Raw genomic sequence first — 18361 nt, 5'->3', positions numbered from 1 at the left:
GTCATTGTTGGAGTAAAATGGGACGTTATAATGACTTCATAATGAAAGCTGTAATTCCATTTTCCTGTTGTAGGGAGTCTGATTTATCACAGAATTAAGACCCAATTACGTTTTTTTTTTCTCCATGCACTAAGATCACAGTGTGTGTGTGTGTGTGTGTGTGTGTGTGTGTGTGTGTGTGTGTGTGTGCGCGCTGCGTCCCTCTGAGCACAGCCACATAAACGTTGCTCTTGTTTCTTTTTTTTTTCCTGCACCGTCAGATCGATCTCAAACCGGATCTGCTTCCAGAGTTTCTGCGATGACTCCTAAAAAAGGGAGACAGGTCAGCGTCGGGCGGTTTCTCGTCATGCGTGTCATGAATCACCACGCAAGAGAACTCGCACTGAGTCAGGCTCCGATGTGTCCTCCTCCTCCTCCTCCTCCTCCTCACTGTAACTCTAAAAGAACGCTGAGTCAGCGTCGTGCAAATCATGACGACAATCCTCAACGAAGACGAAGAAATGAACCTCGTGGTGTCACAGACAGGTCAGACTTGTGTTCTGCTCTGAGGTCAGAGGTCGCCAGCAGGACGTCACGTCGCACTCAACCTGCCCTGATACCGAGACCCCAAAAGTTCCTCATCTTAAAAAATATATACGTCAAAAGGTCGTGGCCTCAGGTCTTATCAGGGACAAGAAGAATGAGTCATGTGTGGGACAGCTGATGGACGGAGAGAGCGGGGACGACATGCTGAGGTCGGGTTCGAACCCACGGCCGCTGTGATGAGGACTAATGCCTCTGAACATGACCACAAAGCCACCCAGCACCACGCGTCCTTTCGTTCTCCCAAATGTCCCGTGCCTTCATGTTGAACATACTTTTTCATATCAGTGAAACAAAGCTTGTTGTTTTTGATCGTCTTCTTCTTCTACGGCGTCAATAAGAGACGGCATGCGCTCTTTGTCCCCGGACGGCCTGAGGACATCATCAGATGAAAGGTTGTTTACACTTTAAAGGTGTTATCTCAGCTGCCATCAGCAGACGACGCACAAAATAAGAACGAGTCTGGAACCTTGAAGCTCTGGTTTTATCGTCTGAGAGGCGCTCTCATGTCTGAGTGCGACAACCAATCAGAGACAGGCTGCTGTACGCCCAGCTAGCTTCAGCGCAAACATCCAAGTTATACGTCTACCGGTTCACACAAACATTTATAAATGCATGATAATAAAGGCGACATCATGCATCTGTCTTTTTTTTTAATAGTTAAAAAGTCGGTAAAATGTGATTTTGTCCAGTTTGAGGATTTGTGATATTTTACAGTTTTCACTTTAAAAGTTGAATTTAACCTTCGGAGAGAAAACGGGAAAATGTACGGGATCGCTCCATGTCCTATTGTTTACGGTGAGAAGGCAGACTCAGAGGGCAGAACAAACACCTAGCTGTGGGAGCGTCACCCACCTGGGGGAGGGGCTACTGCCCTTTGTGATGTCATGAAGGGGAGGGGCTACTGCCCTTTGTGATGTCATGAAGGGAACATCTCCAAACGGCCTGTTTGAGCACATATTTTCTGAAAAGTTGAGCAGGCAGAAGACGGAGAGGATGGACTTCTCTCATCACTGGAGGGTTTGTAGACGGACTAGAGACACATGTTAGAGGAAGAGGAACATGGAGAAGAGGAGTCTGCAGAATGTTTGACCTTTAATGAACTTTTCTGCAGCACGTTTTCTGTCCTCAAGACGAGCCCTAAAGCTCCAACTAAAAGAAAGAGTTGGATGTCTCTTGTCTGTGTTTGAGAGGTTTTCAGTTTATATTTTATCGTGGACAGGAAACCAGCCGGCGGCGGCCGCACACACCGGCGACTCAAGTGTTTGTTTTTTTGCAGACTTGCAGAGAGTAAGACAGCAGAGCGTAAACCAACAATACGAAGACACGAGGACAAAGAGTGACGGAGCTCTGGAGAGCTGCATGAAACTAATTATGGGTCATTTTGAAAATCATATTAGTTCCAGTATAATTACACCCAGGATCTGCTTTCAGTGTCTCTCCACAGACTCTGACCAGCGGACCAGAACGCGCCGGCTCTACAAATGATGAATTCATCAGAGCGGGACGGCGTCCTCCTCACAAAACGAGGACGAAGCAGCTGATGTGTTTGAGGCCCGACAGAAGGTCGTTCAGTCTCGATCCGCTCGCCGCACACACACGCTGAGGTTGCACACGTCATCACACCCGAGGTCAGCGTGATGCAGTTCACATCAAGTCTCTGAGTGAAGATAAAAACTGCGAGTGTTTAAAGTGTCCAAAAGAAGGACCAGAGACGGGTGACGAAACGAGTCCACACAAGACTTCAAGACTTTTGTTAATAGATAGATAGATAGATACTTTATTGATCCCGAGGGAAATTCAGGGCATCCAGTAATTTTATAACTTCACGGTCAAATTGCTCTTGAGAGATAAGTTCAGTATTTCTGGTTCTGATTCGAACCTGCACTCGGAGCGGGCCCCCGTGGACGCACTAACTACAAACCACGGCGATGGCTCAACATGTGCTAAATTCCCTCACAGCATGTTTCCTGAAAAAAAACAAAGTTTGTCCCAGTCACCAAAATAAAAGGAGGAATTCTCCGTCCGGGAGAGAAAAACAGAACGAGGAGGAAAAGACATCGGGTGAAAGTTTCTGACAGCAAAGAGAAGAAGAAGTGCTCGTCCTCTAAATGTTGATAATCTTCACTTATCATTATTATTATTATTAATTATCAGGTAATGGTGCTGAACGCATGCACGCAGCATGTTGTGACAGAGATGTCTCGGGGTCAAGGACACGAAAGGATTAAAAAGATGGCCTCCAGTTGTGTCTTTTGTTTTTGCTGCACAGGAAGCTTTAATAAGCATGCTACATTAATGTCTTCTACGTGTTTTCCTTCAGTCCTGACAGATCACACAGGTCCACTCCAGTTCTGGCTGCAGCCGTGTGAATATAAGAGGACAGAGAGAAGCAGAGAGGAGCTGCTGCTGCTGCCTGCGGCTCTTTTTTCTGCTCAGCTGCTTCACTGACAAAATGGGCTCACCTTAAACAACGGAGGCCCCGGAGCCTCTCAGGGCCTTTCAGGGACCAACAGAAGCAGCTCCTCAGGGGGGTCTGGGGCCCGCGGGCGTGAAAGAGCACAGGCAGCCGCGCCGCACTCTGCAGGACTTCAGTAAACACTTCCAGACTGAGTCACTGAAGCTGAACAGCCGAGCAAAGTGCCGCTGACATATTCAAGAATTAAAGAGGTCAAACGGTGCTGAGGCACGGAGCCGAGGGAGGGGGAGGAGGATGCAACAGGAGGAAGAGTTCTCTTTTTTTACTCCTGCAGCTTCTGACAGCAACATTAGAATGAATGGAAGAGAAAAGCATCTTTCTGCACAAGTGCACCTGCTACTTATCTCCAGGCTTAAAAGTCTTTATTAGCACGAATGCACTTCTTGCTTCTGCCAATGCAAATACCCCAAAAAGAACACGTTGTCACCTCCTGAAACAGGATTTTCACTAAATTTATACCAACTCTACAAAATGTTCTGTGCAGATAAACAACTCTGTGTTGCTCCTGCAGGTTCTTATTCAATAACTCCTCACAGCTTAGCGTAATATCAGCTGCAGGTTTGTATCGTTTTTGCTGTAATTGCATATTTTCATTTGACTTGCAGATTTGCGTGCCTGCGCAAACAATGCAGGGCTTCGAATTGAGGGTCTGAACACTCGACTAATTGAGGCAAAAGCCAAAAGTTTTAAAAAAAAATTATTCAAAGCCAACAAAAGAAAGTGAAATAAAATCTGCCAGTTGGCACGGGGATCCACTCCGTCAACAAAAGGCCTCATATCCAAACCAGAGTGGGCACCACTGAGCCGCAGCCGAGACGAGCGCCGCGCTGCCGCTGCTTCTGCGACGCGTTCCCATTCACACGCCGCGGCATTGTTCGCGCCTTTGTTCCGACACGGCTCCGACACAAAAGCATTTAGACACAACAAACGCTGCAAAAGTGTACAGTAAGCAGCGGCAGCAGGAGTGGAGCGTGCGCGCAACGTCGGCACTTTTGCAATGATGAGTAAAATATTTGCCAAAAGATTTAGGAACTCTCTCTCTCTCTCTCTCTCTCTCTCTCTCTCTCTCTCTCTCTATTTCTCTCTCTCTCTATTTTTTTTTGCAGGAAGAATTGAAAAAATCCCAACTTTTCTTGTTTCTCTGCAAAATCAAACTTAAGCACAGCCGGAATAAAAAAAATAAAAAAACCCATCTCCCAGCAAACGAAAGGAGCAGCGTCGGTGCAACACAAAACTGGCACTGAACTCAATCCAGCCCACACAAAGATGCCGCCTTTATCAGGGCATTATGTCTTAGCAAACTGCTATTAATGCAAAGTCTTTATCTTCTTTGCTCCCCGGGCACTGGCATGCATGTGTCTTTATTTAGTAGATAAAAAATAGCCATAAACAAAAAATGCCGACTGTCAATATACAAACAGTGATAAAGATTAGAGCTGGGAGCAAATATAATAATAAGAGGCCCTCTTAAGATATTCTCGACACAGCAAAGCCCTCAGTGGACAGCTGCAGGCTTAGAGGAAGCAATCGCAGAAAGTTTTCAAGGGAAATAGAATAATCTCATTTTGGAAGAAAGTAGATTAACAATCAGAGCAGCGAAGGAAGAAAATGATCTGTGCTTGTTGACTCTCTTTAAAAAAAAACACTCTGATGTGTTTGTGAAGAGATGGAGGGATAGGTGAGCTTTTTATCCTCCGAGTGTCACAGCGCGGAGGAGGGGGATAAATCCTCCTGCTGATGTCACTTTTCATGACAAACCCCCCCCCCTCCTCAGGGCCCCTCTTACATATTACATAAACAAGAAGAAGTGGTCACCAGCCAGGCAGGAGGAGACTCTTCATTCATGGGGACATTAAATCAAACTGTTCCTCATCAGTCATTATTTCATTCTCTTATTTACCTGCCGTTAATACAAATCCACACACAGCACAGTATCTTAAATCTGTACTTTTATCCTTTATATTTTTAAAATCTTTCTACACACCGAGGCTCAGAGAGAAACCTTTATTATTCTTCTTCTGTATGTTCGGCACATGTTGAGAAATTGATAAAGCTGACTTTGACTTTGATTAAAGAAAGAAATGTCGCTTCATCTCGTTGTGGTTAAAACTGGTCAGTGATGTCAGCCGCTCTGATTGGTTATAAATTTCATCTGAGCGCTGAAGACATTAAATTCTGCTCAGATGTTAAAGGAAGTTTGCTGAAGATTAAAAACTTGTTTCTGTTTTGTTTTTTTTATCGTGCTTTCTGTGGGGGTCCGAGGTCGGCCCTCCACCCATCCCGTCTGATCACTCCTCTTCCTCCTGTTTCTTTTTCCTAGTTTATAAACTTCCTAACTTTAGAATTTAATTTCTCGGCCTTGTCTCGATTCTTAGACGGGGCGAACTCTGGATTTGAAATCAAGGCCGGTCAAGAGCGCCACAGTGACTAACTAATAAAACTAATAAAACTAATAAAAACTTCAATGTTAATGTCTTATTCTCCATTTTATGCCATGTGATATGAGATATTCATGGTCCTGGTCTGGACTCGGTCTCGGGTTCATCTTGGTCTTTGTCTATAACTCTATTTATGATCACATGTATTTAAAAACAAACAGCAGGTTCTTAGGAGGGAGTTTCTCAGACCCCCCCCCCCCCCCCCTCGCAGCGGCTGCCCCAAAATGGCTGCAGTGAGCGCTGGCTCACAGCTGGAGGAGGAGGGGGGAGCAAATTTCTGATTTGCAACACTCTGAGGACATTTTTATTGCCTTTGTGTGTGTGTGTGTGTGTGTGTGTGTTTGTGTGTGTGTGTGTGTGTGTGTGTGTGTGTGTGTGTGTGTGTGTGTGTGTGTGTGTGTGTGTGTGGAGGGGGGAGCACACAAATACAGCAGTGAGAAATATTCCAGGATAAAGAGGCTAAAGAGCAGAAAATGGGGGATTTAATGGCCATAAGTGGCACGGGTTGGAGGTGGTGTGTTTTTTTTAAGGGGGGTAAACTGCTAATTAAGGTTGAAATGTAGCCGTCACATCTCAATGTCACGCACAGATTATCAATCAGTCCACAAATCACGGGCTGTTCGCTTTCTGCAGGAGAAAGTGGAAAGTTTGAGGCGTGAAAACAAAACGTCAGAATTCATGAATCCTGACCGACGCAAAACAAACGACTCAGAGCGCTTTCACGCCGCAGGTCACGTTCACACACTGAGGGCACACGCCATGTCAAGGGTCTGGCCCAAGGACACATCAGACATGTGGCTGCAGAAACTGGGGATCGAACCCTCGACCTCTCGGTTGAGAGACAACCGACTCTACCTCTTTTTTTCTTTTACACAATAAACCCAAATAAATAAAAGTGTACAAACTGGGTAGATTCATCTAAAACAAGTCTTTTTTTTTTGTTTTCATCCTTTTTGAAGAAATGAATCAGAAGCGTTTAAACACTCAGCCTCGATCTGAACAGCGTCAGAGTGGAAGCACACTGGCTGCAGTGGATTCTTTGTGACTGTAAAGACAGCTGCGTGTTGACGTGGCGGAGAGAGACAGAGAGAGAGAGAGAGAGAGAGCGTGGAGCTGGGCGCTCTGCAGACGTGCGTTCATTCAGAGCGGGGACATTAGAAATGCCCATCAGCTCGGCGTGGCAGAGGAGAAGCTTTTCCTTTTCACCGTTCGGCTGTTGTCTCGCTCAATCGTGTCACTTTGAGGGAGTCTATTCAGAGGTATTCAAGCATCTGCCTGCGGGCCACAATGGCCGCCGCTTTATAAACTGTCAGCCTGCCTGCCTCCGGCCTTTTGCTGCATGTTTCCTTTTCTTTAATAAACTTGGAGGAGTTCATCAACTGCTTCAGTGGGAAACGCAGGCGGGGCCTCACGGTGTGTGTGTGTGTGTGTGTGTGTGTGTGTGTGTGTTTTCTGTCCATGCTCATCATCTGTATCTGAAAAGAGCTTAAAGATGCTAAACGGTGCTGATGTTTTAAAAAAGAGGGGAACACTTTAAGTTACTTTCCCAATATAAATATTTATTTATTGATCGCATCGATCTTCTTCTTCTTCTTCTGCAAAATATAAAATGATGAGAACGAGTTCATGTAAGACGCACGTGTGCTGGATGGGTGGAGTCAATGTGGGCGCCTGAGGACGCCTGAAACTGAACTTATTTCACACACGCACAAAACTCCTGGAAAAATCCGGAGCTTTCAGGGAGGAGCTTCATGTGACTTCACTGGAACAGACAGGAGAGGGGGGCGGAGTCTCCTGAGGTAAGACGTGACGTTAAAGACAACGTAGACGGTAGAGGTGGCGTGCAGACAGTCTGTAGAGGTGGCGTGCAGACAGTCTGTAGAGACGGTAGAGGTGGCGTGCAGACAGTCTGTAGACGGTAGAGGTGGCGTGCAGACAGTCTGTAGACGGTAGAGGTGGCGTGCAGACAGTCTGTAGAGGTGGCGTGCAGACAGTCTGTAGAGGTGGCGTGCAGACAGTCTGTAGAGGTGGGGTGCAGACAGTCTGTAGACGGTAGAGGTGGCGTGCAGACAGTCTGTAGACGGTAGAGGTGGCGTGCAGACAGTCTGTAGAGGTGGCGTGCAGACAGTCTGTAGAGACGGTAGAGGTGGCGTGCAGACAGTCTGTAGAGACGGTAGAGGTGGCGTACAGACAGTCTGTAGAGGTGGCGTGCAGACAGTCTGTAGACGGTAGAGGTGGCGTGCAGACAGTCTGTAGACGGTAGAGGTGGCGTGCAGACAGTCTGTAGAGACGGTAGAGGTGGCGTGCAGACAGTCTGTAGACGGTAGAGGTGGCGTGCAGACAGTCTGTAGAGGTGGCGTGCAGACAGTCTGTAGACGGTAGAGGTGGCGTGCAGACAGTCTGTAGAGGTGGCGTGCAGAGTGGAAATATCCGTAGATTTCTGCGAGTGTAAAAACTCGATAAATGTTTTTTTGTTTTTTTTGGTCACTTGTAATAAATTTTACACTTCGACCTAAAAACTTAATTTTAAGATTTATTAAAATTCCCTGAAGACGAGTGCGAGCATGACGCGCTTCCTGCAGGAGGAGCGTTGGAACAAAGCGCACTCCGCTCGCCGGCTGCAGCGTGTTAAATATGTGGCCTCAAATTATCTGAATGCATTGACGGAGAAATGGCCATTAATCCACTTTCATACCTCTCAGCAGCATGAAACATTTACTTTACCCCCCCAGAATCTGCCCGCCTTCATGCCTCAGTAATCTCTCCATATTTAAGGTCATTTTCTAGCCAATTACACCGGATGGATGCTTCCTGTGAATGTGATCTCCTCCTCGGATTGATGCAGAAAACCATGAATAAGCCACCTGATAGCACAAACACACACACACACACACACACACACACACACACGCACACACTGTTCGACCCTGCTCAGGTTTGTTTTCACACTTCCTGTTATCTACAGAAAGAGACTCGTTTGATTTCAAACGTCTCCCTCGGAGAGAAACTCGTGTTTCTGTCCGAATCACGAACAATACTTTGTTCTGATTCTCATCGTCTCAGATCTGTTTTAACCATCAAAGGCTCTAATGTGTTATAAATACATAAAAAAGCGAGTGAGGGCGAGATAACGAGGACGTCTAATCTGTCGACGACGACGACGACGAGAACATGCAGATGATCTTATCCAGAGCTTCATTTAAGACACAGACTTTTGTTTCCAGGGTGTAAAAATAGATTCAGTAGTAGATGATGAAAGAATGAAGCTTCAAAGACAGAATGTGTGTGTGTGTGTGTGTGTGTGTGTGTGTGTGTGTGTGTGTGTGTGTCCTGCAGCCAGCTGAGCAGGAAGAAGAAGAAGAAGAAGAAGAAGTTCACTTTTTAAACCCTCTGATTCTCTGAGTAAACTGAGTAAATTTCTTTTTCCACATTTTGCTTCATAAATAAAAACATGTGTTGGACATTTTGTTGTTTTTAAAACTGACGCTGCAGATCTGCTCGGACGGAGTTCAGACTTTGGCCTCATGAGTTCTTGATAACGAAATAGAAAACGGATGTTTGACATGTTCGAGTGAATCAGACGGTCGAACCTGTGCAGCAGAAATACAAATACAATAATAAATAATAATTAATAAAACATCAGTTTGTGTTTGAGGCGCAGAACAGTAAACGACAAACGCAGGAGGCCTGCGCAGCGTGCGAGAGGACTCCACATGATGTGCGTCCTGCATGAGGCCTTTAGAGAGAGAGAGAGAGAGAGAGAGAGAGAGAGAGAGAGAGAGACACGGCCCGGGTTCAATTCCCGGACCGCACGCTTGTAGGACTGAAGCCACCGCCCTGTAATTGTCTGGCGAACAGTCCCGGGGCGAGCATGTGTTTGGACTGTGGGAGGCTCCTGTCAGACGGGGAATCGAACCAGGAACCTCCTCGCTGTGAGGAAAGCCCTGCAGCCACGATACAATCACGTACGCACAAAGTGTTTAAAAGTGACGACTCAGCAGGTCCGGGTTGCACATTTTCACCTTTGACTCGCCAAACACGATGAAGACTCGGAGCTGTTCGGCTGAAGCTCCCCGAGTCTCAGCGGGACTCAATTAAAGAGCGTCAGACATGAAACCGAAGTGTCGCTGCAGCTTTGTTTGCGCCCTGTGTTGTGATTCCTCCGTTTGTCCCGAGTGTTAATGTGCTGCCCGAGGCTCCTGCCGGCCCCTCTCTCCGCCCGTCCTGCCTGTTTGCTCTTTGTGCACCGCTCGCCTTTTGTTGGCTGATCAGCTTCCCATCGGGTCGCCAGACAAGATTCTTGGCATTTGTCGGCGAAATGAAAGGAGGATTAAGGGACGGCTACTGAACACTCCATGGCAAAGAAGTGGGCTGCTATTCTCCCATTCAGAGCTCCCGCCCCCCCACCCACCCACCTCCCAGTCCAGCGGCCCCCTCTTTATATATATTTGTTTTCTCAAAGACATCATTGAGAAGTCCAGAGAGCCACAATGAAAGAAAGGAAAATCAACAAGTAGGTCAGCGGCGACAGAAATGCTAATGGTCGGAGCAGAGAGGGAGTAAATGGGACAATTAGCCGCATGCTAGGCTCTTTTTACCACAATTAAACTGTGATGTCTCTGCTAAATAAAGCTCGAAAATGAGGCTTCACACAGCGCTGCGTTAAGGAGCCTTTAATTAGAGGTCATTACGTAACTCGCCGAGCTTCCACACGTCCACACAAAGACGGGAGAGAAGCAGCAAATGCTTTTTGGAGTGGAAGAAATAAAAACACGTGCTCTTCCTGTTGCAGATTCTTTTTAGCCACGTTTGATTCGTCCACCTGATGATTTCTTTTTCATTCTTTCGCGCTCAAAAAAAAAAAAATCGATTTGAGGCCTCTGAGTGTTGACTCATGATCATCACAAAGTCCTACATGAGGATATGAAGCTCCTGCTGACTGTTTTATGTTCGCTGTTTTTAACATTTAAAGCTTTATTGAAGCAGGTGAGACGATGAGGTCGACTCTGCTCAGATGAAGCAGCAGAGCAGGATTTTTAAACCCTCATGAAAGAGCTCAAACTTTTGTTATCGCCAAAAAAAAAAAAAAAAAAAAAAAAGTTAAAGATTCACATGAAGAAACTGGAATCATTCTTTCACATTTTTACCTTAAAATAAAAAAAGAGTCTGAAATGATCGTTTGGTCGATTATCCTAATCATCGGCCTCATAGTGCAAAAAAAACAAATCAATATACCGTAAAAACCTTGAAGAATAGCTCGTTTATTTACGACAGCCTATAAAATGTTCTCGCCTTTTATTAAGACAGGCAACAATACGAGGCCTTTAAATATGTCAAATATATCATGTTTATAAAGCACAGCAACATGACGTCATCGATAAACAAGTTGAACTACAGGGTCATGATTTGTTCTCTGACCGCCGACCCGTCATGTGACTCATCAGCTGTGAGCGCACCGAGGCCTCTGATCCAGAGAGAGAGAGAGAGAGAGAGAGAGAGAGAGAGAGAGAGAGAGAGAGAGAGAGAGAGAGAGAGAGAGAGAGGCCTCGCGCCTTAAATCAAGATGAGCTTCTATTTGAAGTGTTTACAGTTACGCCTTAAAAAAACACCAATCATTCAGCGTCCTCGTTCGATAAGCATCACGTGCTTTCTTCGCTCTGATGATGTCAGACACCCTCGAACCTGGGGTGTCACCGTCGGATTGTTTGCTGCTTTCGTTCACCTGGCAGGAAACACGCGCGTGCAGCTCTTTGTTGTTCTCCCTGTGTGCTGTCACAGTGACCCACTTTCCCCCCCACCGGGATCAACAGCCTGCAGAGCTCCGAACATTAACCCCTTCACTGTACAGAAACACAGAGATCCAATGATTCTCTGCTGACCTGCACGCGCACGCACGCACACACACACACACACACACACACACACACACACACACACACACACACACACAGACCTGCAGGTCTGAAACTCCAGCTTCTTGGTTTAATGAAATGTACAGAGGCTCGAGTGCGCCAAGCGGGCAGCCCGAGCTCCCTGTCAGTACGGGTTCAAATCCTTCTTACATGTCATTCCTCTCTCTCTCTCTCTCTCTCTCTCTCTCTCTCTCTCTCTCTCTCTCTCTCTCTCTCTGAATTCTGACCTAAGGCCCAGAAGAAAGGTCATCTGAGGTCAAGAAGACTTGAATCTTATTGGATTGTTGCAGCTCAAACAGTGAAGCTGAGCCTGCTGTCTGTCACAAAGGACAGCAGAGCAATGATGTGAATCTGTGTGAGACGGAGTGGTTAATGCAGCATCCATGAGTGTGTGTCACACATGATCAGTGTGTGTGTGTGTGTGTGTGTGTGTGTGTGTGTGTGTGTGTGTGTGTGTGTGTGTATGAATCAGCAGAGGAGAAGACATGAAGAGAGGAAGACATCAGAGGATCACAGCTTCCTCCTCTCTCTCTCTCTCTCTCTCTCTCTCTCTCTCTCTCTAACTCACTCACTCACTCACTCACTCACTCACTCACTCACTCACTCACACACTCACACACTCACACACTCACACACACACACACACACACACACACACACACACACACACACACAGTGTGTGTGGGATCCCAGTCTGATTTGGGTGTTATAAATATTTTATTTGAAACTTGTGGATGCAGAAGTTGGAGGTGATGAATTAACACGACTGTTTCTAATCTTTAGTCTCTCCTGCTCCTCGTGTTTCTGCTCTTTGTGCCTCTGATTGGACTCTTGGGCCCGACCAGGCGGGCGGCGCGGGTTTGAATCCCACCTGTGGCTGCTTTTCTCTCTCTCCTGTCTCTAAAATAAAAAAATAAAATATCTTAAAAATAATCAACGTTGACTTTAAATGACTGAACTCGTGTGTTCAAGGAGGCAGAAGATCAAGAATCAAACACTTCCTGTTTTCTTTTATAACCTTGGACACTGATGGCCTTTTTTTTAAGTCAGCATTTTTAACGTTTTGTTCGAACAGTCTGATGAAGATCTTTTTCTTTTTCTGGTTTTCTTTTTATGTTTTGGTTTTGTAATTTTTTTTCATAAAATATTAAAATGTTTTTTTTTTAATTTAAATGTGTCTCTTTGACTCTTTGTCATGTTGTTTTGCACTTCCCAGCCACCGTACTTCACTGTCTGCTTTTGGTCAGTTGATCTCTATGGATTTCAGATCATTTTATTGATGCATTTTTATTTTTATTATTATTATTATTATTATTATTTTTATTATTATTATTTTTATTATTATTTTTTTTATTATTATTATTATTATTATGAAGTGACTTTAGATGAATGCTGGAGATGCAGAGAGATGCTGTAAGTCTCTCTGACACATTAATAAACTCAACGAGCGGCTCGTTCATCACATTATTAAAAACATGAGATAAACTGAGTTATTTCTGTTTTTAATCTTAAATTAAATTATTGTCTATTATTATTTGATCCTGCAGCCAGCTGAGCAGGATTATTCTCTATTATTATTATTTCTGCTGATTTGTTGTGGTGCACTCAAACAGACGCTGCTCTTCAACATTTCCTTCATGTTTGAAACTCGTCAGAGACAAAAAAAAATGAGGGTTTTTTTCTGTTAAATTATTTTTCCTTCTTTGTAAGATTTTTTTAATTTTAAATGAAAGAAAATTACAGCAGTTTGATATTTGATCAGTTAACCTTGAGATGTTTGATGCAGCTGCTCTGATTGGAGGAAAAGGATTCAATATATTTCTTTATTGATTAAATGAAAGCTAAAGATGGAAAGTTGATTGATCACAATCAAACGATCACGATGATGATTGTTATTCTTTAAACTGAGATGGCTGTTGGCTTCTTTTCCTTTGCACTTTTTTTTCCTCTTACATGTCCCTTCAAATGTGAGTTTTGGGTGTGAGGCGGCGGCGGCGGCGGCGGGGGAGAGAGGGGAGAGAGGGGAGGTTAATCCCAGTTTAATACACTGATGCTCAGCCCAGGACCGAGGCTGTGATGATTGTGTTATCTCCAGCCAACATTTGGGTCTCCCTCAATTTCAACCCGGCAGAATAGCTGCGAGAAAGTGCAGATGGAGACGAGTGTGAGTGCGGACGCCCGGGGGAAAAAAGTGTTATTAATAGCTGCAGCTAGAAACTTCCCACACAGAAGCTGCAAAGCTGCTTCCCGTCACTTCCTCTGGATTTGTTTGAAGTGCTCGCTCCATCCTCACTGCCGAGTGCAGACCCTTTTTTTTTTTTTTTTTTTTTCACCAACAGATTATTCTGGACTCCAAAGTGACACGCTTTCCTCCAATAGGAGCAGCTCTTAAAGAATGTGTCAGCTTTTATCTCTGATAATCTGTGAAGTCATCTGTCCTTTAAAAACATGTCCACACGTGGAGGCCTTTTCATGAAGAATCAAAACAATAATTATCTTTTCCAATTCTTCCACAATTTCTGACGAATTAAAACCACATCTTTCATTTCTGCAAACAACAAGAAGCTGGTTTGTTGATGAGATATGAAGCAAACGGGCGGCCAGAGAATCTCAGAGAATACAAATAACAGAGAAGTGTGCTTATTCCTTACTTTGAAGATTGTTCACACATCTCTTTTAAGATGTTGGAGCATTTTGATTTTTTGTTTTATTTGTTTTAAAGAGTAAAAGGAACCTTGTAGAATATTAAAATGTGGTGTTTATATCTGAGTTCATTTAAAGTGTCTTCTGTGCATGTCAGGGGCTTTTAGCTTCAATAAAGTCAAAGTGTTTTTTTAATGTTGATGTGCATGCATTGTGTGCTGTTTATCACTGCTGGCTCATCATGTGCACACACACACACACACACACACACACACACACATGCGCACACACACACACACACACACACACACACAGTAAAACAGTCCTGTGTTTGTCTCAGTCACACCTCCTTCATTCATCTGCAGAAAACACTCTGCACGGCTCGCCCTGACTCTCTGCCAACTCCCCCCCCCAAAAAGAACAAGAAAAACAATCCTATAAAAGCAAATGAAATGAATATTTAAAAATACAATCTAAACAACACGAAGAGAGGGGGGAAAAAAAACCTTAAAATCTCATGAATTTTGCGCCGCAGGCTGCACACCGCGAAGTGAGCCGCTGAGAGATGAAAGTGAAAAGAAATAAAAGGCTCAATTTAATCTGCTTTAAAGCTCCTTCAACAGAATGCACGAGCCCGGGCCTGTGAGAGTGAGGGCTGATAGGGGATAAATATATTTCTTACCATGCCTCCAGGCTATTACACCCCTCTCCAACACAGACGCCTATTCAACGAGACACCGGTTTCATTACCAGCTGTAATAGGCTAAGTCTTCAAATTATGAAGCGGCAGGCCGGGATGACAGAGACACACAGAGACGCTGATCTGCTGAACAACATGAAAAAGGACGACGACGGCTGTGAAGACAAGCGGCGGTCAGGACACTGAGCAGAGCTGCACAACCTTCAGGAGTCGTTCACTTCATGAGTTATGGTGACACAATCAACCAATCACAACAAGGCATGCAGAGTGCACGTTCTTCTTCTTCTTCTTCTTTTTTTTTTTTTTACAACTGTAGCTCACCGACAGTGAACGCATCTCCACTCCAAGCATGCCTTCATTTAAAATAACAGATCAACCTCTGCATGTCTTTAGACTGACACAAGGCAAACTCAATGTGTTTCCTTGACCTGATTCTTAAATGTGTCCACAAAGTGAGGATCTTTAATAAAGCAATAAAGGAATGCATTCTCAGTGTTCCACCTAATCCCCGGAAAATTCAGATTTCTCATCCTGCAGGGAGACGAGGGGTTGTGATCTGCACACGTCTGCTTCAATAAATAACATTAAAAAAATAAAAACATGCATTATTTTATTTTGTTAATTTGAGAAAGTGTTTTTTACATTATATAGGTGAGCTGTTCGACAGTAAGGAATCAGATTGGATTAGCATTAGCAGCGACATTAAAATATGACTTCATGTAATTCTGCAATAATTTGACATTTAATTAAATGTTTTGCAGATGAGTTTTGGATCATTAAATTAAAAAAAAACAGTTTTCAAAAATCAAACATTCAAATTTAATTCAAATTTATTTTGGTTTCTGAAAAACCTTCAGTGCTGTCTTTATTATCTGTCCTGTTTTTTTTTATTTTAAACTTCTAGTTTATTTGTATTATTATATTTAAAATCAGAGCATGCTAATGAGCGGAGAACTTTCTCCTAATGCTCCTCCCACTTTTTAAAAAAATGTTAAAATAATAATTTTATCTGAGAGAAAAGAGCCAAAAAAAAACAAAAAAACGATCATGTTAAAAATAGTTTTGTATCTGATATTTGTTCACATTATATTTACATTTTATGAATCTTTTTGTTTTCCACAGGTGGAGTATAATTTCATAAATTCAAGTATGTTTGCAGATTTGTTTGATATTTCTATTTCGCCTTGTGTCTGTCACAGTCTGGGCCTCTTCTTCACACATGAGGCTGTTTTCCGGTGAACTTGAGGCCGCTGTGAGGCCGCTGGCCCCGCGCTCCCGCCTGGCCCCCTGTGTGTGATCGTGGCCCCTGTTAGGCCCCCTCAGTAATTGATATTGACTGGCACATCGGTCATCTGTCAGGGAGCGTTTAAGCAGCGCCGCAGGAGCGCGCTCCACTCCAGCGCTCCATCATAAATAATTAAGCGGCTGCGCGTCTGCTGGGAGAGCAGCTTACCGAGGGGAACCCGGAGAGACTAAAAGGCCCGTTTAGGAACAATTTGTAGACAAATCATCGACAGTAGAGTCCAAAAAGCGAGCAGCAGCTGTCAACACTACAGCTAAAACAAAAAGAGCCGGGCTGTGTTGGTGTCTCTTTGGGCCTACCTTTGTCGCCGAGGATGCCGTCGATGCTGTGTTTGGTCTTCTTCTCACCATCCTCATCCTTTTTGTCACAGTCGTCCTCGTCGTCTTTTTTTCCAAAGCGCGCTCGAAGCACGCGGCTGATGGAGCTCACTGTGAAAACACGGGCAGCCTCACTAACCAAATGATAACTCAAATAATAATAATGCTGTAAAATAAAAAACTCCCCCTTTTATTTTTGTGACACTGACTCTGTTATTTTCTCAGGGAATAAAGGAGCAGAGAATGAGTGGATTTAATTAAAAGTGTCTTACCAGAGGAGGCCTCACCTGAAGGGACTGTGCTTCTGTCACACACGCCGTCCTTCAGCAGCTTGTCCCGGATCTCCCAGCTGAACATGCCGGGGTTGTCCCGCTTGTACTCCTCTATCCGCTTCTCCACGTCCGGCGTGGCTACCTGCTGCAGGTGGGACAGCGCGAGGACACGAGGGAGGGTGTGAGCGCGAGCTGCGTCAATATTAAAGGCCTTAACGCGTTAAATAATATAAATAAAGCGTAAAAGCAACAATTTAACAACAACAACAACAATCTACAATAATAAACACACCACTAAAATTATTATTTATTTTTATTTTTGCTGTTTGTATGAATTAATTATTGTTTATTTGTTTTTTTCTCCCCGGCCGGTCCGGCTCACCCTGGGCTTGCTGCCTCCGATCGCTCCGGGCCGGATGGAGCCGGTCTCCTGGTATCGGCAGAGGATTTTGGACACGCAGCCGTGGGACACCCGCAGCTGTCTGGAGATGACGCAGGGCCGGATCCCGTGGTGGGCCATCTCTACTATTTTGTGCCGGATGTGGTTGGGCAGAGGCCGGCCGTTAATGAAGACCCCTCCGAGCTGGTTGACCCGCCCCTGGCCCAGAGGAGTGGACACTGAGAGAGGAGACACAAGGAGGTCACACTCGGCAGCACGGAGCATTTCTAACTCGCAAAATTATTCACATGATTGATTTGTGTATTTACCAAAATAAGAAGAAGGCCTGAACATTTGTTTTTATTCTGTGCGTAATTTACGCGTAAAACGGATGAAAACTAATTTGGAGAACAGATTGTCATTAAGGGCTCGAGTGGCACTTCACAGCTCAATGCGCGCCTGGAGAGGAGGTGAAGAGCCGCTTCTGTCCGTCTTCATTATTCACCATCACGATGTCCAAATATTGATGTAATCCTCTGTCTCTCCAGGGAGGTTTTTATGTTTGATTTGAATTTCCAGGCGCTTCCAAGACACTTGAAGAAATCCCACAATAGTCGTTACAGAGCCTGTCTAAGGATTTAGACGTATTTCAAATTTGTCTGCAAAATTGTCACTTGATTATAGTGACAATTAAAGCAAGGATGAAGTGAACCCAGGACCTTAAATATTTAGTGAAATGCGATGGAATAATATTTTAACAGTTACATTTTGTAGAAGCCAAACAAAGAGTTGAAAACGTTAAAGCGAGTCTTTCTCGGGAAAAATAAAAAATAAAAGTAGGCTGCAGTAGGCCTGTATTCCAGGCCACGGATGATTGTAAAGTATTTTAATTTGTTCTCAATTTGTCAGCCTCTTCTCAAAGCTCCAGGCCCGGCAGGATGACTGCTCCTACCTTCCAGAGGGAATCCGGTGCGAGGGTAGTTCTGTCCGGGAGCCGGGCGCATCATCCGCGGTACCGTTCCTGGCAAAGATGACATGGTACCATGAAAAAAAAATGAAGAAGAAAAATGTAAACAAAAGAAAAAGGAAAGACGAGGCAGAGTCTATTCGTCCAGTTTCAGTAGTTGGTCTCAGTGATTTGAAGTAGGGGGTTTGTTGATCCACGGGTTAGTGCTGGTGGCGGAGCAGAAAAAGGAGATTAATGAAGAATAAGAAGAGCCCAAAAAGCGGAGTGGACGCTCCTCACACTGTTAATGTGTTCACAATAAACCCCTCCTCTGTCTCTGACATGAGCTTATTTAACCCGTGTCAGTGAGGGACTTCTTTGACGGTCTGT

At 44.6% G+C, this 18361-nt stretch overlaps 1 protein-coding gene across 3 annotated transcripts in view; it reads right to left on the bottom strand.

Annotated features, from left to right (window-relative positions):
- Positions 1-18361, bottom strand: part of LOC306834096 (paired box protein Pax-7-like) — a 40789-nt gene extending 22428 nt beyond the window's left edge. Inside the window, exons 1-4 of one of the 3 annotated variants that reach the window (XM_079359864.1) lie at positions 17978-18361; positions 17029-17264; positions 16647-16791; positions 16357-16485 (exon numbers count right to left, since the gene is read on the bottom strand). In XM_079359864.1, the coding sequence (XP_079215990.1) occupies positions 16357-16485; positions 16647-16791; positions 17029-17264; positions 17978-18062 (595 nt within the window). In that variant the 5' untranslated portion in view covers positions 18063-18361. Of the gene's footprint in view, positions 1-16356; positions 16486-16646; positions 16792-17028; positions 17265-17354; positions 17630-17977 lie in introns of those variants that run through there. The other 2 variants (XM_079359865.1, XM_079359866.1) reach the window with 2 other exon arrangements.

This window comes from Symphodus melops (assembly GCF_947650265.1).
Source record: "Symphodus melops genome assembly, chromosome: 13".
Taxonomy (NCBI): Eukaryota; Metazoa; Chordata; class Actinopteri; order Labriformes; family Labridae; genus Symphodus; species Symphodus melops.
Note: the sequence above shows the minus strand (reverse complement) of the source record. Positions and strands in the feature narration are given on the sequence as shown.